Source organism: Gekko japonicus, unplaced genomic scaffold (assembly GCF_001447785.1).
Source record: "Gekko japonicus isolate JY-2015 unplaced genomic scaffold, Gekko_japonicus_V1.1 scaffold1075, whole genome shotgun sequence".
NCBI lineage: Eukaryota > Metazoa > Chordata > Lepidosauria > Squamata > Gekkonidae > Gekko > Gekko japonicus.
Window position 1 is genome coordinate 17,948 of NW_015169809.1, and position 21,962 is coordinate 39,909.

At 40.5% G+C, this 21,962-nt stretch overlaps 1 protein-coding gene across 1 annotated transcript; it reads left to right on the forward strand.

The window, feature by feature from the left end:
- The first annotated feature begins 448 nt into the window (after positions 1 to 448).
- LEMD3 (LEM domain containing 3) lies at positions 449 to 21,184 on the forward strand. The gene is made up of 13 exons (XM_015417146.1): positions 449 to 2,031; positions 6,773 to 6,801; positions 10,642 to 10,696; positions 13,658 to 13,725; positions 14,213 to 14,292; positions 14,685 to 14,833; positions 15,343 to 15,444; positions 15,923 to 16,025; positions 16,192 to 16,370; positions 18,176 to 18,257; positions 20,124 to 20,229; positions 20,311 to 20,389; positions 20,567 to 21,184. Exons 1-13 carry the CDS (start codon positions 486 to 488, stop codon positions 20,728 to 20,730), a joined length of 2,742 nt encoding a protein of 913 aa, XP_015272632.1. The 5' UTR covers positions 449 to 485; the 3' UTR covers positions 20,731 to 21,184.
- Positions 21,185 to 21,962: the final 778 nt, after the last annotated feature.

Below are 21,962 nucleotides of genomic sequence, written 5' to 3' on the forward strand. Positions count from 1 at the left end.
CCAGGGGGACGGATCTCTGTAGTCGGGAGATAAACTGTAATCCCAGGGGATCTACAGGTCCCACCTGGAGGCTGGCATCCCTGGCTCAGGAGTCTCTCCAAACAGCTTTTAAAAAGCGTGTCACTTTTGGGGAGTAATGTCACAGCACACTGCAGCATAAAGGCAGACCCCTTGTGAAGCCCGACGAGGCAAAAGTCTTTCCGGGAGGAGGGAGAACTATGGACCCCGTCAAGATTTCTTTTTTAAAAAATCCCTTTCTAGTTATAAAATATATATTTGGGGATTTAAAGAACTTCTATAAAACAGATATAAAATTAATCCCTGTATACGGGGACATCGCTCTCCCTGCACATGGACGGCTATTCCAACTGCAATCCGGAACCGGAAATGTCGTTAGCCAACGACTAAACCTGCAGCTCGCTGGGCGGGGACTAGAGAGCGGCGCGTGGGTAGGAAGCGGCCGCGGCGGCTGTGGAGGGAGGAAAATGGCGGTGGCCGCCGCGCAGCTCACCGACGAGGAGCTTTTCTCCGAGCTGAGGCGACTCGGTTTCTCCCCGGGGCCTGTCACCGAAAGCACCCGGCCGGTCTACCTGAAAAAGCTCAAGAAGCTGCGCGAGGAGGAGCGGGCAGGCGGGGCTGCCGCCAGCAAGACCCGGAACAGTAACAACAATAACCCCGGGGCAGCGGTGGCGGCGACAGCAGGAGACGGAGGCGGCGGCGGCGGCGGCTTGGGAGCGAGGCTGCCTGGCGCGGACCTCCCCTCTCTGTCCCGGGCGGCGGCGAGGGGGGGCGGCCGGGCCCGCGCAGCCCCGCTCGGCGGCGGCGGCAAAGTACTGCTGGGTTTCAGCTCGGATGAGTCGGATGTGGAGGCCAGCCCCAGGGGCCAGGCTGGCGCCGCTGCGAGCAGCCGAAGGGAGCGGGCGTCAGGCTCGCGCCGAGACCCGAGGCCTGCGGCTGCCCTCCACAACAGCGGCGTGCAGCCTGAGGCGTCGGCCAGGAAGAAGCCCAATGCCTGGTGGGGGGCGGTGGCTAGACGGCCGGCGGCCTCGCCGGGGACTTGGGAGCCAGCAGAAGGCGGCAGGGAAGCCAGGGACGCCGAGGAGGAGGGGGAGGAGGACGCCGCCGCCGCCCAGCGAGAGCCGCAGCGGTGTAAGAACCGGGCCGTGAATGGGAACAGGTTCATTTCCTACGGTGGCCCTAGTAAGAGGGATAAGTATTCGGACTCCGAGGAGGAAGAGGAAGACGAGGAGGAAGAGGCGGCAGAGATGAAGCAGCAGGTGTGGAAGGAGGAGTCGCTGGCCCGCCACTACCTGGCCAGGAAAAGCCTGAGCAAATTGGTGTCCCCTTTTGGCGCCCGCAAAGGGGCTGTAGCCACCGATGGCTTGATAGAGACCTGCCGGGAGCCAGGTGCCGCTGGTGGCCTTTCACTGAGCGACAGGGCAGCGGTTGATGCTTCTGCTGGTGTGGATAGGAGGAGAAATCAGGAGGTGGAGGCAGAAGAGGATGGAGCAGAGGCAAGTAGAAGAGGTGAATATTTGGACTCAGGTCCGCTCCTGCCCAGATACCGCTGTGGCTCTTCTAAGAAAACCCATCCACTTTTGTTGTCGCCGCTGCTTGCTGACTTGGACAGTAGCAAGATGATGGATACTTTGGGCAGTAACAGGAAACCAGCCAACAATCATGTCCTCACAGGTGCAATCGGGAGCTATGGTGTTGAACCCAGGATATATACTGCTGCCAACAGCCTCTCTTCAGGTGCTACCCCTTCCTCATCCATTAGAGTAAATCACTCCAACCATACAGGTTCCAATCATATGTACCTGAAAAACACATACAAACAGAAGCTCTCAGAGCCTGAGGAGGATCTGTTTCAGCAGTTCAAGGGAGAAGAAATATCCACCACAGGAGGCTTCAGTGCCCATTACCTGTCTATGTTCCTTCTAACTGCTGCATGTTTGTTCTTTCTGATACTGGGACTCACTTACCTAAGAATGAGAGGTTCGGGAGTAACTGGCGATGTGGGAGTTGACAGTAAGTATTAGGATATGGGGCAGAGGTCCCTTGCTGTATTCTTGCATGACAAGTAAGTGGGTGAAACATAGAAATGTGTTGTAGAAGTCAAGAGAGCCAAGGAAGCCTGACTTGCTGGTTGACTATAGTTTTCTGTTTCAGCAGTGAGGCTAGGAATTGCAACCATTTCTTTCTGTTACCTAATTTAGTGTTGCCTACATGTAGACTTACTGTGTTTTCTTGAACTCTTAGTTATCCCAGGGAGGCCTATGACCAGGTGGCTACTAATACACTTAACTGGGCTGCTGGAGGGTTATGTGTTTAGTTCACTTATTGTGACAATATATTTTTACCTTTATGCCTCCCATGGAGACTTGTTATCTGCTCCAGTGGGATGAAATGAGTTTTAAATAAATCTTTGATGCTGAAATTCTTGAATCATGGCTAATTTACTTTCTTGCAGGAGGTTGCTTTATGTACTACAAAGATTTCACATGGTTAACACTTTCATCTAGGACTTAATGAATTGAGTAATATAGGTTATAACATATAAAATAGTGGTTTGGATCCCATCTAAATTTCCATAGGTGCAAGGGGCTGTGATTTTTGTTGCTTCACTGTTCCTATAGGAGACCTTTGATCCTGCCTGTAGCTATTGGGGGATATTCTCCATCCCCCACACAAAAGCATGTGAGAGGCTGCTGTGGGAGAGGGGGAAATCAGCAAAATTTGCCCCACCTATACCCAAGGAAATTCTAGGTGGGATTCAAGCCAATGTCTGCATTATAATCTGCATGTAATACATTTGTTTTTGCCTGGGAAATAGTTACCTGTGAATCTGTGAAGTAATCAAGTGTGTCCTTGGTTTAGATCTGCTGGAATAGCATCTGGATGCAATTTCATATAAATTTTTGTTATCAAAATTAACTTAAGGCATCCAAGTGGCTAAAAGAGCAGAATAATGATAAGAAGAAAAAGTCTAACTTGAGAGGAGGGGGAACGGGCACTGAACATTAAGAAACATTTTTTCCATTAGTTAAAAGTAGTTGGAGCAAGATGCTGTGTTCAGTTCAGTACCTAGGTTTTTTGCACCTTAATGTGCTCTGCATAAAAGTACAGGAGTGTAAAGGAAATATTTCAGTTTCTTCCATGTTGATCCTTTTCTGATGAACTAAAGATGGAACATGGTGAAATTTGCCCCCCCCCCAGGAATAAATAGTAGTTTCATAGGTTATGAAAATGTTCTTGTTAACAGGAAAGCCTGGATAAAAGAGTGTCAATCCTGTGTGTTACTGTTTTACTTGCCTTGCAAGTGTTTAGGGGACTAAATATTTATGCAGACAAGGTGATCTCTAAAATCTGTATCAGAATATAAAACCATTCTTCAGGTAGTGTGTTTTATTAATTCTATTGCTATGGATAGTCTGACTTTCCAGGTCAAACAAGTATAAAAGACTACTGGTGAATAGAATCTTGGAATTGTGCTTCTGTATGCTGGTGATTTTGGCAGATGGATATTGAACTATTTTTATTCATTCATTAGTTCATTTTTATCCTGCCTTTCCCCCCAGTTAGGACCCAACACAGCTTACATCTGAGCCTGCTTTGCGGGGAGGGCGGGGTATAAATCGAATAAAATAAATAAATAAATCTTTTCCTCCATTTTTTTCCCTCACAGCATTCCTCAGGGTAAGTTAGACTGAGAGTGTGTGACTAGCTCTAGATCACCCAGCAAATTTCCATGGCAGAGTGGGGATTTGAACCAAGGTCTCCCAGCAAGTCCTAGTCTGACACTCTAATCACCACACTGGCTCTCAGAGAACATTGAAAGTAGCCTGTTACTTTCCTTTCTGTGCATCTAATTTTAACTTGTCCTTGTGCATAAATTCTTAAAGGACTATAATTCTACAAAGGATATGTTCTTGATTAGGAACATGCTAAAATGTTTAGCTCATTAAGTGAGGTTTACAGCACTATTTCTCAAAATGGCATCTGTGGAGTCCTGGGTGTCTCCCAGTCCTTTGTACGCACAGAGGACAATCTGCCCATCTGGCTAATGAGAAAATCTCGGTTTTATAGAAATGGGGGCAGGGTCTCTGCCTCAGAGGAAAGAGACAGAATCTGCTTCCCCCGTGTCAAAGGATGGGTGCTTATAGAGCTGTCATCACCCACAGTCACCTACGTTCCTCCTCAGAGTAGTGGCCAGGAAACATGCTGATTGATCGATGGGATGTTGTAGTTTGGTACCTAGAAATCTGGTTGGCTAAGTGGCGCCAAAGAGGGACTATCAAAGTCAGTCATCTTAGACACTTTTCTGTTCTGGTACATAGGATTTAGGGGTTGAGGAAAGAGAGACCATTTTGTATCCGTATGGTAGTTTTCAGTGGAATGCTGGAAGTTCAGTTTTTTGTGACACTGGTCTTTTTTTCTGTTTCTGTGAGCGACTTTGAAAGTTTTCCAGTCCCCTTCTCCATCCCTTTTCAGACAGTTTCTGGCTAAAAGTTATTACCTTGTAATAGTTTCTTGCTATCTCTGGTGCAAAGTCTCTTCCAGTCAAGGGGTGTAAAGGATTAGGACTTGGGTTATGGACTTCTGAGTTGTGATCCTATAGTGTCAAGCTACCCTTTGAGATTTAATCTTGTAGGCCATATACAGACAGAAAATCTTACTTAGAAGAAAGTTTGTAATTTTTCATGGTATTGTTTTGAAGGGACTGGAGGATGGAGTGGCAGGCTGTGCCAAACCACCTCTGAACTTCTCTTGCCTTGAAAAACTCATGAGGGGTCACCCATGTCTGTGATTTGACAGCACTTTCTACCACAGAGAAGGGAAGCACTCACAACAAGGATACACCACTTGCAATGCACTTTTAAAAATGGCTGTCAAATACATGGCAGACATCAGAGAGAATGGAGTGGAGATCTTCAAGGCACCTTGTGAAAATTTTAAAACCAAAATGGTCAATTCAGTGTCGCTAGCGTTAAAAAACTAGTTTTAGCTCATAGGCTGAATTTTCAGGGTTGTGCTTTTGTGAAGCCTGCATTTCCACAGTTGTATCTGTGCAGTCATTTTTTATATTATTGTCAGGATTACGAGAACTGTAATAAGAAACTGAAATTATTCTAGAAAGGCTCTGTGAGCTTGGGAAGTGACTTGCAGCTAATTTCTAAACATCTAGAGTGCAATGATTGTAATTTCAGAGATTTTTGCTTGTTCAGATTATAACATAATCCTTGTGTGTGTGTGGTTAATTTATACCTTTCAGGGTTGTAATGCAGGAGCTTAAAGGTACTGAAATTTGTATGAATCTGCTGTCTCTACAGATAGCATAAATTATCATATACTGAAAATTATAGAATGCAGTTGACAAAATTTGGGCCACAGAGAACTGCAGCCAGTTGCTGTATGATTGAATGTTATAAAAAGCTTTAGGGCTGTCACTGAAAACCATGTGGGTCTCTCCACATAGTATGTACTACTATTTACCTAGTATCCTGAGGGCATTATGCACTTCTTTTCTTCTGCCCTGCATTACTGAATGGTGAGAGTGGGAAAATGCTCAGCATAATGATGTTGGGGCATGTGATAAATTATATTGTGTGGAGGGGGAGAATCTATTTTGTATAATGTGTAGTTCTGCCCCAAATCTTATCACATTAAATGGAATTTCATGCTTTAAATGTGAAGAGCAACTTCACACATTACTAAGCGCAAACCCAGGTCTGCCTCTGCATATATTTGACAAAGGTGTTGCAGTTCCCTGACAAGTTTACTTGTAAGATATTAATGTCTGTTGCATTTACATTTCTGTGTATGTGCTTAAAACATCTTACATGTATCCCTAAATAATACCTAACATAATATCTAGAAAGCCTCTAAAAGGCCCCCCCCCTGTAAATATATGAACCGGGATCCCCAGGAGGGGGGCTGCAGTGGGATGGGGAAGCAAGGAAGTTATGCTGTGTGGGTGGAATTCACAAAAATGATCCATTGGATCCAGCCCCTGTATTTCTGTGTACTTCACTACTGCATTTGGAATCATATAGTTACATTACTTATAGTTCTTCATTCTCACTAGGACTCAAGGTGGATTACACAGAGGAAGTCAGTACAATCAACAGGGTGGGACATCTGATAAACAGTGCAATAGAATTTGTATTGTAGAAATCTGGAACTAGCCAGAAATCTCAAAACAAAACTGAAGCAAAGCATAAATGTTAACATGTGTTAAATAGTGCAAGGATTACATAGTAGGACTGCATTTTGTAGAAGAGATTAATATCTTGATCTTATGATTTAGCCATTTTGGGGCAAGCACATGAACATGCTGTGCAAGGCCAGCAGTGGGCTTTTCTGTCCAACTTGCTTTTAAATGCAGAGAGAAATATACCCGCAGTTGCTGGCTAGGGCAAGACTGTGCTGGTGCTAGCTGTGGTGTGTGGTACTGTACTGTGTTGAGTTTCTGTACAATATTTAGTAAAGTACTTGGGATAGTTTTACATAGGAATAATATTAATATGCTTGCATTGTCAACATTTATAGTACTGTACTTGCATTCAAGGGGGAAATGATTGCTCTTCAATGTTGTGGTTGTACTGTAACGTTTAGTATTAATACAACTGATTTTGTTCTTCACCATTTTCGAATGTGAACTATGGATGTCGTCTTCAGCTTGACATGGTATTGATTGCTTTGTTAAACATTTTGTTTCAAATATTGGTATTGAAGTGGTTTTGTTAACCTTGTTTATTTCTGTTAATAGATAAAACTCTGTTAACTGAAGAATTACAAGTAAGTATATCCTTAATGTCTGCATTAAGAGGGCCTAATTTCTTGAAAAGTGTTGAGGCATACACTTACTTAATTCTTATGTTATTTTGCTATAAGAAATTTGTAGCCTGATAGCCATTATATAAATGTTTATCCTTTCCAAAGAATTAGTTTTATTGGGGAGTCCTGTTTGGTGTGACTCTAAAGTAATGGTTTGGCTACATTTTAATGTTAGGTTTGAATCCCTTGTATACCCATACTAAAATTATATTGTAGAGAAGAAAATAGGTGAATTGGGAGATCCTGTTTACCTTAGACAAATCGTTTTCTGAAGTTTTACTCACGATACCTCTGTTTTAAGGCAAAGTGCTGCTTCCAGTCGCAGACTTAATGTGAGGTGTACACATCAGTTCATGCTGCTTTGCTTCTAATATGTATCAGTTTTAGTCTGGTACTTCAGTCAGATCGCCTCTGTTGAATCCTCACTGTCTTTGATGGCAAGATGGATTAGTCCTTAAATGACAGAGCCTTGTAAACATCATTCTTGTATCCAAACATAACCTAAAGTTTCACATATTCTGCATGTGTTCTTCTTTGTGCCATTTTGAATAGTGGTAGTTGATTGTTTTTCTCCCATGTTGTAGGATCCATGGAGATGAAAGTAGTCTAACAGTGTAATCCTAAAATTTGCACCCATCTAGTCCCAAACATTTTCCTATTTTTTTATAACCTGGCTGAGACATACTCAGCCTTTAAGGGCGGGGCATCGGTATGTGGCTTTTATTGACCTTAGGGGGAGCCTTCGATTCTGTAAATCACCCCAGATTGTGGAACAAACTTTACCAAACTACTATAGACAAAAGATTCCTATGACCAATGTTCCCTCTAAGTTATGGAGTCCTGTGAGCAAAAAAATCTACTCTCTGAGCTACTGGCATTAAAGTTGTGAGCCAGAAATTTGACTACTGCATAAATTAGTTTGCTCTGGAGCCATCCTTCCTGAGCTAAGACAAAAATGTGTGAGCCAGAGGCTAATAAACTGTGAGCTAGCTCACACTAACTCAGCTTAGAGGGAACACTGCCTAGGACTCATTCAACAATTATATTCGAGTTCGACTGAACATAAGAGAAGCCAATGTTGGATCAGGCCAATGGCCCATCCAGTACAACACTCTGTCACACAGTGGCCAAAATTACCAGGTGCCATCAGGAGGTCTACCAGTGGGGTCAGGATACTAGAAGCCCTCCTGCTGTTGCTCCCCCCCCCAAGTACCAAGAATACAGAGCATAACTTGCCCCAAACCGAGAGTTCCTATCTACACCTTATGGCTAATAGCCACTGATGGACCTCTGCTCCATATATTCAGTTCCCTCTTGAAGCTGTTCATGCTTGTAGCCGCCACCATCTCCTGTGGCAGTGAATTCCATTTGTTAATCACTCTGTGGCTGAAGAAGTACTTCTTTTTATCCATTCTAACTTGACTGCTCAGCAATTCCATTGAGTGCCCATAGTTCTTGTATTGTGAGAAAGGACTTCTTTCTCTATCTGCTCTATCCCATGCATAATCTTGTAAACCTCTATCATGTCACCCCCTCAGTCGTCATTTCTGCAAGCTTAAGCGCCCCAAGCACTTAACCTTTCTACATGGGGAAAGTGTTCCAACCCTTTTATCATTCTATTTGCCCCTTTCTGCACTTTTTCCAATGCGATAATATCCTTTCTGAGGTGTGGTGATCAGAATTGTACACAGTATTCCAAATGAGGTCACATCATCAATTTATACAGGGGCATTATGATACTGGCTGATTTGTTTTCAATTCCCTTCCTAATAATCCCCAGCATAGCATTGGCCTTTTTTTATTGCCGTTGTACACTGTCTTAACATTTTCAGTGAGTTATCTACTATGACTCCAAGATCTCTCTCTTGGTCAGTCTCTGCCAGTTTGGACTCCATCAACATGTACTTATTATAGTTAGGATTTTTGGCTCCAATGTGCATCACTTTGCACTTGGCCACATTGAACCCCATTGGCCTAGTTGACGCCCACTCACCCATCCTCAACCGATCCCCTTGAAGTGCCTCACAATCCTTCCTGATTCTCACCACCCTGAACAATTTAGCTACTTCACTGCTTACTCCCAACTAAAAATCATTAATGAACAAATTTAAAAGTATTGGACCCAGTACTGAGCCCTGCATACCCCACTGCTTACCACCCTCTGCTGTGAAAATTCCCCATTTATACTCACTCAGTTGTTTCCTATTAATTAGCCAGTTTTTGATCCACAAGAGGACTTGCCCAAGTACGATGTGGGTATGATGGGAATTTAACCAATCTATTTAATTTGGAAAAGGGAGTAAGACAGGGATGCTTGCTGGCACCTTTTTTTGTTTAATTTATATTTAAATGATGTAGCAACACTCTTTAATGACTGCTGCCACCCACCAAAATTAGCTGAGATTGAGGTGCCTATTTTGCTCAACGCAGATGATGATGTGATATTGTCCCAAACTAGGGTCAGGCTGCAAACGGCCTTGTAGTCTTTCTAATTATTATTCTTGAGAAAGCGTGGTGATTATTAGAAATCTAAGATCCTAGTTTTCCCCAAGACCAGAAAATGGAACCCATCTCAATGGTCTATCAGTGGGTCTAATATTGAGCAAGTCAAGACTTTCTCCTATTTGGGGATTTTGTTTTCAGCATATCTGTCTTGGACCCCCAACTTAGAATAGCACTTAATAAAGCTAAACCATGCACAAGTGCCATAAATAGGTTCTTTCATAATGGGGGGTGGGTATATTCCTGGAGAGGTGCAAGCTTTTAATTTGAAAGTGATTCCCATCATCCTTTATGGCTCAGCTATTTGGATTAAAGATATCTCTGATAACATTGATCAACCCTTAGCCCAGTTTTTAAGGAAAACACTGAATATTCCCTGCTGTGTGTCAAACATTGTCTTGTGGGCAGAATTCAGACAGATACCCTTTAAACTGAGATTAAAACAGCTCTGTGCTGAAGATAGTTTGTTAGCTGCTCTAAGTTGAGGTACCCACAAATTGATTTGGATGAAAGGCCTGGATGAGGAATTGATGATAGTTGGAATGTCGATGAATGATATTTTAGAGACGGGCAAATCCAAAGCATTTTCTCTGATCAAAAATTATGTCCTAGAAATCAATTATAGTAGTTTGATCCTGAGAGCCCGCAGAGTTTGTTCACCCTTATCTTTTGATCTTTCTTAACCCAAGATCTTTACCTCCCTATGTGTACTATCTTACCATCCCATGTTACTGTAGAGCTTTTTTTTTTGTTTGCAAGATTGAATATTAGCCCTGCAATGGTTTTACAGGGGAAATTTTTGAATAGGCCCTATTCTGACAGAATCCTTCCATGCCCTGCTTGAATGTAGGTTCCTTGAAAACATAAGGATCACTATATCAAGCCTTTAATCAACTAACCATCCCCCTACACTCTGGAAACCCTGACTCTTTTACTTAGTTATAAGGATCCTTACTCTAGCAACTGCAAAATTTGTGTCAGTCCTTTTAGCCCTTGCATCAAAAAAATAAGAGGCAAGTATCTTCTGCTGCTCAAGATCTCTGAATCAGTGAGCTTCTAAGGATATGAAAGGAAAGGAATAAAGTCACTAGGCTTAGAAGGGAGTAACTGCTTAGTTACATCTAACCATAGAGTATTTTCCAGTGTCCTTGGTGTTGAAATGTATCTTAATGGGTGGGTGGGGGGATCTTGCATGCGAATGGGGGTTTCTTAATGTTTGTGATGCAATACTAGTCTCTGTTAATAAACTGAGTGCTCTAAGTAGTTTCAGTATTTGCTAATAGCTGCTTAAATTTCTAGGAAAATCTCATGAACAGCTTATACAAGCTTCATGATAAGTTGGCACAAATAGCAGGTAAGACTTCTAAACTAAAGGAGGGAGTTGGATTTTTAAAACATGCACATGTGTCCATAGAAGAGCAAGATGTATTCGAGGTCATAGATAAATGTTTGTTCTTCCTCCTCGCAGAAACACTATGATAATAGCTGTTTCACTTAACATTAGGTTGATTAAATTGTTGAAATGCTTAAGAGAATGCACTGGGACACAAGAGTCTGCTAGGAACAGGGGAATTGATAACATTTCTTTCACTTTTCTTTGCACAGATGGGTGGGTGCAGGTTGGTTGGCATCACTTACAGAAAATTGAGAAAGTTGACTGATTTCCTCTTCACAGCAACCCCTGATGCCACTGTCACACGGACTTCCTTTCCTCTATCAACTTTTTTTGGGGGGTCTTAGGAAATTGCTAGGCAAGGGGGCAGAGGTCCACTAGTGCCATTGCACTCACAGTTCATAGGATCCAACCCTCTATAACTCCAGAGTGTGGACACTAGATTAAAAGTATTCCTAGTACTAGTTAGAAATAACCATCTCGTGCTGAAATACTTCTGTATTATATTCAGAGTTTACTGTTAGATTATGTTAGGTAGTAACAAGTGCAGTATAAGACACACACTGTGGAATGGTTCCTGCAATGTCACAGTAGGGTAAGAACATAAGAACATAAGAGATGCCAATGTTGGATCAGGCCAAAGGCCCATCCAGTCCAACACTCTGTATCCCACAGTGGCCAGAAATACCAGTGCCATCAGGAGGTCCACCAGTGGGGCCAGGACATTAGAAGCCCTCCCACTGTTGACCCCCCCCAAGCACCAAGATGACAGAGCATCACTTGCCCCAGAGTCCCTATCTATACCTTGTGGCTAATAGCCACTGATGGACCTCTGCTCCATATGCTTATCTAATTCCCTTTTGAAGCCGTCCATGCTTATAGCCGCCACCACTTCCTGTGGCAGTGAATTCCAAGTGTTAATCACTCTTTGGGTGAAGAAGTACTTCCTTTTATCCGTTCTAACCCGACCGCTCAGCAATTTCATGGAGTGCCCACGGGTTCTTGTATTGTGAGAAAGGGAGAAAAGTACCTCTTTCTCTACCTGCTCTTTCCCATGCATAATCTTATAAACCTCAATCATGTCACCCCTCAGTCGTCGTTTCTCCAAGCTAAAGAGCCCTAAGCGCCTTAACCGTTCCTCATAGGGAAAGTGTTCCAACCCTTTTATCATTCGAGTTGCTCTTTTCTGCACTTTTTCCAAAGCTATAATATCCTTTTTAAGGTGTGGTGACCAGAATTGCACACAGTATTCCAGATGAGGTCGCACCATTGATTTATATAGCGGCATTATGATATTGGCTGATCTGTTTACAATACCCTTCCTAATAATCCCCAGCATAGCCTTTGCCTTCTTTTTTTCAGTCACACACTGTCTCGACATTTTCAGTGAGTTATCTACTACAACTCCAAGATCTCTCTCTTGATCTGTCTCTGCCAGTTCAGACCCCATCAACGTGTATTTATAGTTAGGATTTTTGGCTCCAATGTGCATCACCTTGCACTTGGCCACATTGAACCCCATTTGCCATGTTGACGCCCACTCGCCCAACTATAGCAGTTCTCCTGTTTCTGGTTGTGCAAGAGGTTGTCCAAGCTTTTGTTTTAATTAACCACTTGTGCAAGCAGAACAAAAAGATACCTTTGGATTTAGTTTCATTTTCATATGTATTACTTTCACATGAGGTGTGGATATTTATCTAGTAGTGCTCATACGGCTATCACCTTAAGCAGAATGAGGTGTGGATAGTCTTTCCCCCAAAACAGATGACACTTTCTACATGCCGGATATCATCTTTGAATCCAATCAGGTTTCTTCAGTTCATTTGAAGCTTTAATTAAAAACATTTAGAGGACACTGTGATGGCTCCACAGACCAATTTTATTCAAGTATAAGCTTTTGTATAGTGACACATCCCACCAAACTGGTAGAAAATGTATTTGTGTCTGGCCCTGACCTGGATAGCCCAGGCAAACCCGATCTCATAAGATCTTGGAAGCTAAGCAGGGCCGACCCTGGCAAGTATTTGGATGGGAGACCTCCAGAGAACACCAGGGCTGGGAGGCAGAGCCACTTCTCTGAACATCCTCCACGCCCCAGTAGGAGTTGCCAGAAGTTGCCATGCGTTCCAGGCACAGGTGTGTGTGCGCGCGCACACACACACACACAAACATGCAAAAAACAAAAAAAAAGAAAAGGAAAGAAAATTTATTTGCATCTGGAAGCAATGTTTTTAAATGGTGTTATATTAGTGGTACTTAGCAACGACTTCAGAAACTCCTGCCTGAATCCTTGGGCACAATTTAAGGTTCCCTTTTATTACAGATTGATGGGAGGGGATCAGGCTTGTTTTTAAGTTTACATTTTGTGTTCACGTATGTAGAACACTGAAGTGATAGGTATGACTGCATTTATTGTGTATAGCCAGAGGCTGTTAACAATCAATTACTGAAATGTCAAATGTCATTTTGAAAGTGAACAACTCTAAACTAAGGAAGGGTTGAGTGAAATTTGTTCGCACTTTCTTGCTATTTTGTGTGCAATGAGATACTGTATATTCATTTAACTCTCTTGCATTCAGTTTTTATTTCTAAATAGTTACAAATGAAAAAAATGCAGTGTGCATACCCTGTGGAACTATGCAGAGATCTAATTTCAAGTGTGTGAAAAGTTTAAGCAGTGCATCAAATACAAAAATTCTTAAATGTTGAATTGAAGCTATTCAGATTCATGATCTGAAGATGATACTTGTGACATGCACCTGATGGTAGAGATGCACTGACTTATAGACACAGACTTTCTTTGTGTAGTGCTACATCCAAAGATTATCTTCTTCAGTTACTTAACAGAGTGATTTCACTTTTGGCTATGTGTTCTTTAATATAAAGAAGTAATAACTAGATGAAAATATTTAATTCAACCAGGAGATCATGAGTGTGGCAACTCCGGCAACAAAGGTCTTTCCATCGAGGAGGCAGCTGAATATTTAAAAGTAAGCAAATGTTTATACTTTTATTGAATTTAAATGGCTACTTCTAGATGCACTGTACTTGTAAAATTGAACTTTGATAGTATATAGTAATATATAAAAACTATGTAAAAACATGAAGCTAAAGATCTTGTAAGTGGAAGAAAAAAGCACAGAATTATTTTGTTCATTGTTTTTGTCTCTGACTAAATTACTGAACATAATCTGTAGTTTTAAAATGGAGTATGTTGTGTCATCTGATTTCTGGTAATATTCTTCAACAGGAGTTTCCAAGCATGCTTTACTAGAAACCAGAATGCTTTTTTATTTATTTATTTTTATCCTGGTACTATCCTGGTACAAACATGTATATGCCCACTGCTATATTTGTTCTCACTGCATGTATATGTCAGTGGATTCTCATTTTCATAGTGTAAATGTCATTTTTCAAAAACCAGAAGGGCAGCAGTCCAAGGTCCACACTATCTTTAAGTTTTTTTCTTTATTTTAGAGTTTAGGTCCGGAATATGAAAATGAGCTTAATAAATCCCTGCAATGGATTCTAAAAAGTGGAGAAGATGTTGGCATAAAGTAAGTTATTTGTTTCATAGTCTTTGTTTTTTTAAAAAACACAGTTCAATTCAGACATTATCCATATGTGAACAAGCTGCAGGTTCATGTGTGCCCTTCTTCCCACTCTGTTTCCTGTTTAGTGCTGGTCATAATTTGCTGTGATGTCTGAATTGATGCACTGTGGTTAATGTGTCAAATCACAGTTGGAAACAGTTTTGAAGTGAGTTTCTGGTTGTGGTCTTGAGGGTGAGTGCAAGCCACAGTTTGCTGACTTGGATGCCACAGCAAACTATGGTTAATGTGGGAAAGAAAACGCACATTCATGATTTTCTGAGCCATGATTTAGGTGATCACCGGAATTGAGCCATAGTTATCATGAAAATAAGGATTTGGATTTTTTCTTTCTGTAGGTGTGTTGGCCACAACTCTGATGAGGAATCCATAACTAATACAACTGATGTAAAATACCTGGTATCAACCAGGCCACAGATGTCATTTACTTGTCGTTTTCGTCGTGCATTCATTACCGTAACATGTAGATCATTAATTCTGCTTTTAGGTGAGTACCCCCCACATAAAAGTTTATACTGAATGTGTAGTTTTAAAGTGAAAGCACAATCTTTGCAGCTCATTGCTTAAGAGTATGGAAATGTGTGTGATGTGAAGTGTGTGCAGTATCTGAAAGAAGAAGGAATATGCAAACCGTGTTCTAAATACTTTGTTTAGGATAGGCAGGGATGTCAAAATCCTATTATCGGAACGATGTATTTTCTTCATTACAAAGGAAGAGCATAAATGAACACTTCATTTAGTAGCCTCATGGGCATTATCCATTCAAACCAAACAATGATTACTGTGTAGCTGCTCATCTAAACTATGTATAAAACAGAAGTTCATGCAATACTTCAAAGGAGTGAAAGAAAAAGATGAGACTATCATTTCTGTGATTCTATATTTGGTCTCCTTCTAGACTGTTGCTGAATATAAATTATTTGTATTACTTGGTCGATCCATGAATCTTAATAAATGTTGGTTGGTTTAACTGACTTTTTAAATGATTTAACACAGGTATAGGAATTATTTGGGCAGTCTTGAGGTATATGAAATATCGGTGGTCTAAGGAGGAAGAGGAGACTAGACAAATGTATGATATGGTTGTAAAACTTATAGGTAAGTTTTAAAAATGTACATTTCCCCCCAGAAAATAGCCATATGTACAACATCTAATTTAAATGAGCTTGCATAATTTTCAGCCAACAGGTTGAGAAATTCAGAATTATTCACAGTATGAATATTGAAAGTATTTTGACAGATCTTGAATGATCTCCATTTATCTTTAGTGGAAGAGTGTCCAAGTACGTATGTGTGTTGGTGTGGTAGAGGAGCAGCATTGGAGGAAGAGGCTGCTCAAAATTGTGTCCTGCTAGATAAGCCACCAGTTATTGCTTTGGCATTCCCCCACTGAGGGAACTTGCATCTGTGCAGTTGGTTGGCTCTGATCCTAGATTGTCAGCTGCCTAGAATATTTTTACCACACCTCTCAGGCTCATCCAAGATTGGATTCATTGCACTGTCCTTAAATACTTCTAATCAGCCTTATCAATATGATTGTTTTCAGCTTAATTTCTGTTAACTGCAACTCTTTTAGATGTCCTAAGAAGCCACAATGAAGCATGCCAGGAAAACAAAGACTTGCAGCCATATATGCCTATTCCACATGTACGAGATTCTTTGATTCCACCTGAAGACAGGTACAGAAAAATTATTGTGGGCCATGATAGGTCAATTTATATGAATGTCTTAAAGATACATGTTTCAACTTCAGGATGTGGTATAAGAGGTATAGTGCTTCTAATAGTAACTGGAACAGAGTGGTATTTTTTAAATATTTGATTTTCTTTTTGCTCTATGTTTAAGGAAAAAAATGAAAAGAGTGTGGAATAGAGCTGTTGATTTCCTTGCTGCAAATGAATCTAGAGTTCGGACAGAAACACGGAGAATAGGTGGTGCTGATTTCCTGGTTTGGAGATGGATACAGCCATCTACATCATGTGACAAAATGTTGGTTATACCATCTAAAGTATGGCAGGGGCAAGGTATGTGACAATGTACTTGTATTTTCTAAAACATACCAGTTGCAAGTTGTCAAACCTGCCCTTTGTCAGAGAAGCGTAATTGAGATGCATTACACATTTCACTTTCTGTAATGCATCTTAAGGTACCTAAAACTTTAAAATACATCATGTTCTGAAAAGTGAATTCTTTTCAACCTTTACACACTGTATGCTTATTTGACTTCGTGTAGGTTTTTTTGTGCTGTAGAAGCTGCAACATGTGGAGTGCCTAACTTGCACAATAACGCCTGGTAGACCTGAATAATGCCTGGTAGACCTGAACACATGTGCACATTTTGGGAACAACTGTGAGGAGGAGAGAACAATTTCAAAGCAATAAACTTCTATTTAACACTGGACAGATGGTTCCTTTCAAATGTGTACTTATCATATGGTTCACCTAAAAGAATGAAACCAACAAAGGTGTCTGGAATAGCTGTTTTAGTTGCCAGTATTCAGCAGAGTTGGCAGCCAGATGTGGAAATCCTACAACTACTTAACAGTGCTTGAGTTGGGATGCTGTTTGTTAGCTTCCTTGCCTATGGGTGTTCTCAAAACAATAAACTTGATCTATGTGACTTTCAAGAGAACTGCAGTGATGATTGAATTACTGAAATTAACACCACCATCAGAATGCCAGATTATTCAGACAATTACAACATCTAAGGCTCAAGTTGTGGCAGATGTATTTGCTTAAACCTGAGTCTGCCTCAAGTATGTGCACTCCAATTTTTAGAGCAAAAAAACAACAGAGGAGGATGACTGAACTCCCCCCCCCCCCGGGCAAACTCCTGTTGTTAGAGTGCAGCCAGGAATAAAGTGACAGGACAAATTAACCCTGCATGCCTTTTGATGTAAAAAGTATCTCTGCACCTCATATGTATTACAGGCCCCATTAAACAAATGGGTCTGCCATTATTACATATAGCTTGAGCCTCAGGTTTGATTCACGCATGTAGGTGAATAAGGTTGTTAAAAAGCCCTGCACCACTTCAGACTTCATGAGGAATGGGGCTTCACCCCTCCCATGCTTCCCTCTGTAACTCCCTGCAAATAGAAAACCTGCATAGTAAAGTCTCCCTGCTGTGCTATGTAGTGCTTTATATGAAGGAACATTCTGGAGTATTCCACTTACAGTATGAAGTGGTACAGTCAATTTTCCATGGCCAGGCGGCCCGACCTGGAAGTAAGCTCCCAAGGTGTTTAAGTGCCTTCAGAGGTCACTTGGGTGGGACTGCGGGCAAGTGGTGAGCTCCGATGGCATTTAAATGCTTTTGGAGCTCACTTCTGGGTGGGCCGCCACACATTTAAATGCCTTCGGAGCCCAAGAACATGGAAAATATGAAGGTTCGTGGGTGGTTTATGGGAGACATATTCTCCCGAACTCCTGGTTCGTAGACCACGGTGTACGTTTGTGGGTTCGTGTCCATCCCTAGTGTAATACAATGGTCCATGTTTTTAAATATGTACCAGAGTTATATTAAAAACATAAGTAAAAACTTAGCAAAGAATGTGTGTATTCATTTTCATTTGTTAAATGTGCCATATTTAGCTTTGAGGGTGCCAATTTTATAGAATCAATTTTCCACTTAGTCACAATCTTAGGAAAATAGTGTTGAGTATGGTATTTAGGTTTCCCAGTTGTATGGTTTCATTACTTTTTTTGGTGTGGCAATAATGAGTGAAATACATTTTTATTAGTCTGTACAGGAAACAGGCTAATATTTAAATTATGTTTGAACTGGTGTTGTCTTTGCTACATAAATACTCCTGTGTTTTCTTCATAGCATTTCATCTGGATAGAAGAAATTCACCCCCAAATAGTTTGACACCATGTCTAAAGATTCGCAATATGTTTGATCCTGTTATGTAAGTGTAATTTTTTTCATCACATAAACGAAAAGAACAGATTTTTGTGGCTAGAAGTTATGGAAGCACAAAGGAATGCAATTGTATTCACTGTTTCAGTATAGGGTAATGGCACTTGGAGGCAGTGTGGGGGAGGATAGAATAAAATCACCCCTTGGAACTTGCAAAGGCAACACTTCCTGTTGAGAATCTTATTCAGAGATCTGAATGATTACTTCCACTTAGTTGGTCAGATCAGCCTGTTGTGTAAAGGGGTTTTTTTTGCCTACCAAGGCTTTAAGGATAAATGAGAAACACAAATTTGGAGCCAGGCTTATTGCCTCAAAAAATGGGAACATGTAGAAAGTTCTACCACTGCTGGCTGACTTCTTGCTGGCATTGCCCCAACTAAGGGCAAAAATTTCTCTGCTGAAGAAAAATTTGTTACAAAATGAAAGAGGAATAATGCCATGTCAGGAAGAAGAGCCAATTTCGTGATGCCTGAAAAGTTTGCCTTCATACCAAATAATAATGAAATTCCTCGCCACTGGAAGTGATGTACTTAGGATGTCATGCCATCATAACTAGTATTGAACAGAGCTTATATTTTGTTTAATTTCTGATCGAACTACCTATTTATTTGGAGTTAATATATTTTAATTTAGGTTTAGTTTTGTTAAGATAGCATTTGTGATTATGAAATAGTTACTATTTAGCATTCTTTATTTAGAGGTTTTATGTCTTGCTGAGGTATAGGGCATCAAAAGAGGATTCCTATCTATCAACTTTTTACCCTGACTTTCCTCCAGGGAGCTCAGAGCAATATATATTGTTTTCCCTCTTTGTCCTCACAACCAGTAAATTTGCATACAAGAAAAAGTGAGTCAGGCAATTTAGGATTTAGGAAGCAATCATAGAGTTCTGCTCAGAAGTGCAGTTAGATTTGAGTCTAGTAGGCACATTAGTGACCCAACAAGTTTCAGGGTATAAACTTTCCAAGAGTCAAAGCTCTCTTCATCATGCAAATGAAGGCAGCTTTCACTCTCAAAAGCTTATACCCTGAAACAGTTGTTGGTTTCTAAGGTGTTCTTAGATTCAAATACTAAGTGTTCTGCTGAAGAACATCATGGCTATCCTCTGAAACTACTCAGAAGTCTTATGTTATTTAATGGGACTTACTTGCAGGAAAATTGTTCTCTGTATTACCACCTTACCCTGTGATCTGTTCACCATCTTTAGATATACAACTGCTGTGTAAACTACTTGCTAATGAATTAGCTGTTCTTTGAAATCAGATACATTATTTGTTATCAAGAATAGTCACTATGAATGAAATATTAATGAATATGGTTTTTATATCCTTAAAGTTAGATTATGCTGTTTTTGAACCAATTAAAAGACAATTGATTCTTACCCTTACTACTTGCAGGCTTCTTGAGACACAGTTGGTGTCAAGCAAGTCAGCTGTTGTGGACTTATAAGTCCATTTTGTCAGTATGCTCGTGAGCCATTCTTCCTCCTCCCCACCACCACTTCCTCTTTTGTGGCAAGCCATAGTTTGCTTTTCACAGTCTGGGTGATCAAACTGTGAATGCGTTTCTAGCTTGGGGGACAAAGTACAAACACATAATCTTCTAGTGCAAGTAAATAAATCTCTCAAAGGGAGGGTGGCAAAGAAAACGTGGTTCATTTACCGAACTGGGTCCGTATCTCTTAGCTACTGGCTTGAACCCCTTCTCATTGCAGCTGCTCCTATTCCACTGACACAGACCATTGAAAGTATACCCAGAGTTACTTACTACTGTAATGCTTCCTAATTAAGATTATTCTAACCTTTGAGAACAAAAATTAACATGCAGGTTTTGTGATTTTTGTGTGTGTGTTTAGGGAAATAGGTGATCATTGGCATTTGGCAATTCAAGAGGCAATCTTGGAAAAATGCAGTGATAATGAGGGAATCGTTCATATAGCAGTGGACAAAAATTCACGTGAGGTAAAACTAATTTTTAATAGTGAATTCACATACTTAACTTTGTCATTAGACCTAAACCAAGACATTTTTGTTTCCTTTTAGGGTTGTGTCTATGTCAAATGTTTGTCTCCAGAATATGCTGGAAAGGCTTTTAAGGCATTACATGGATCTTGGTTTGATGGTAAGACGTTTGAATTTGTGAAATTCAGGAAGTTGCCTTTAGTAGCAAGAGCAGTTACCATGTAGTATAAATATTGCAGGACTCATCCTTTTAATAAATGTAAGCTTATGCAGGGTTGTTTTTTTAACAATCTTTTTAAAAGTGAAAAGTCTTACATATTATTGTACCTTACTACAGGGAAATTGGTAACAGTAAAATATCTACGGCTAGATCGATACCATCATCGTTTTCCCCAGGCTATTACTTGCAATGTTCCCTTGAAGCCATCAAACACACACATGAACTCGATGTCGCATCTTCGCCTCCGGACAGGGACAACTAACTCTCAGGGAAATTCCTGAGACATTGTTACTAGAAACTGCTAACTTGCCACAGGAACACTTCCTGTCTGGCACCGTCTTCCACTTTTAGTACTTTTTGTATGTAACATTTTCATTAATCCATGTTCCTGAAGTCTCATTTTTCAGAATGTCTGAGTAATGAGGCAATAATACTGAACTAAAAGAAACAATTGCTCTTTGTATTGGAGCTAAAGCAAACCAACTCATTGTTTTGCATGACAAGTGTTGAATTTATTAAACATTCTCAGATGTGGCTGTATTTTTGCACCAACAAGTGTTTGATAACAATCTAAAAGCATGGAGATGTACGGTATTTCCATAATTTCCTGTGAAATAATCTTGTGGGTATTTTGTAATAAAACCACCTACAGTTTCTGATGGCAAGTGAATAGAGGTGTTTCTTTCTGTCTGGTCTTCAGTTGTTGTTGCCATAAAAGATTTTATCTGTGTCAGCCTAGGGATGAAAACAAAATTGTTTTGGTGGTTACTGAGGAAAAATCAACTTAATTCAGATATACTGGTTTTGTATATAAATGTAAATGCTGGTGGTGGCAGCAAAAGTAATCTTGTTTTGTGAGGATGTCTCCATTAAAGCAGTGAATAAGCTTCCTGTTTTATTCATAACCTAATATTTTATATATTTTGGCTGTGCCATTGCATAAAGGTCAAACAGCCAAAACACCTTGAAGTATTAGATACAAGTTAAATATCTTTTATAGGTTTTATATTAAAATATCTGGTTATTATTTTATGTGAATGGTATGATATTGTAATTGTGATGATGGATTCAGAATTATGTGAGCAATAAAGAAGCAATTGGCAGGTACTCAAAGATTTTGTGAAAAGCTGTTATTTATTACAAAAGGGGAAGGCAGTGGCAATGTACCACTGAAGGAATAGACTTTCCTGTATGGTTTTGCTACCTAGACATGTAAAACTAAAAAGATGCACATATTTTGGAAACAAACGTTTGGCTGTAAGAGCTTAGAAATGCAGTACATTTACATGAAGACTTGTATATGTTTCTGTAGTAAACTTGTGCATTGTTTACACCTAAAACTACAAAATCTAGTTGAAAATATAAAATCATTGGATACAATGATTCCTGTTGATGCAACATAATTTGTCAATCCAGTTGGATATTGTATAGGTAAAGAGATGGGAAACCAACCAGTTTAAGATACATTTACTAAAGCCCAGATTTATTGTAGATACGGATCTGCAGCATGAAC

What these genes read in the sequence shown, in the direction of transcription:
- LEMD3 (XM_015417146.1), top strand. Translation starts at nt 486, where the DNA reads ATGGCGGTGGCCGCCGCGCAGCTCACCGACGAGGAGCTTTTCTCCGAG. An exon ending in TGTTAACTGAAGAATTACAA is followed by an intron (nt 6,802 to 10,641) that starts GTAAGTATATCC and finishes TTAAATTTCTAG; the next exon opens with GAAAATCTCATGAACAGCTT. An exon ending in TAAAGTATGGCAGGGGCAAG is followed by an intron (nt 16,371 to 18,175) that starts GTATGTGACAAT and finishes TTTTCTTCATAG; the next exon opens with CATTTCATCTGGATAGAAGA.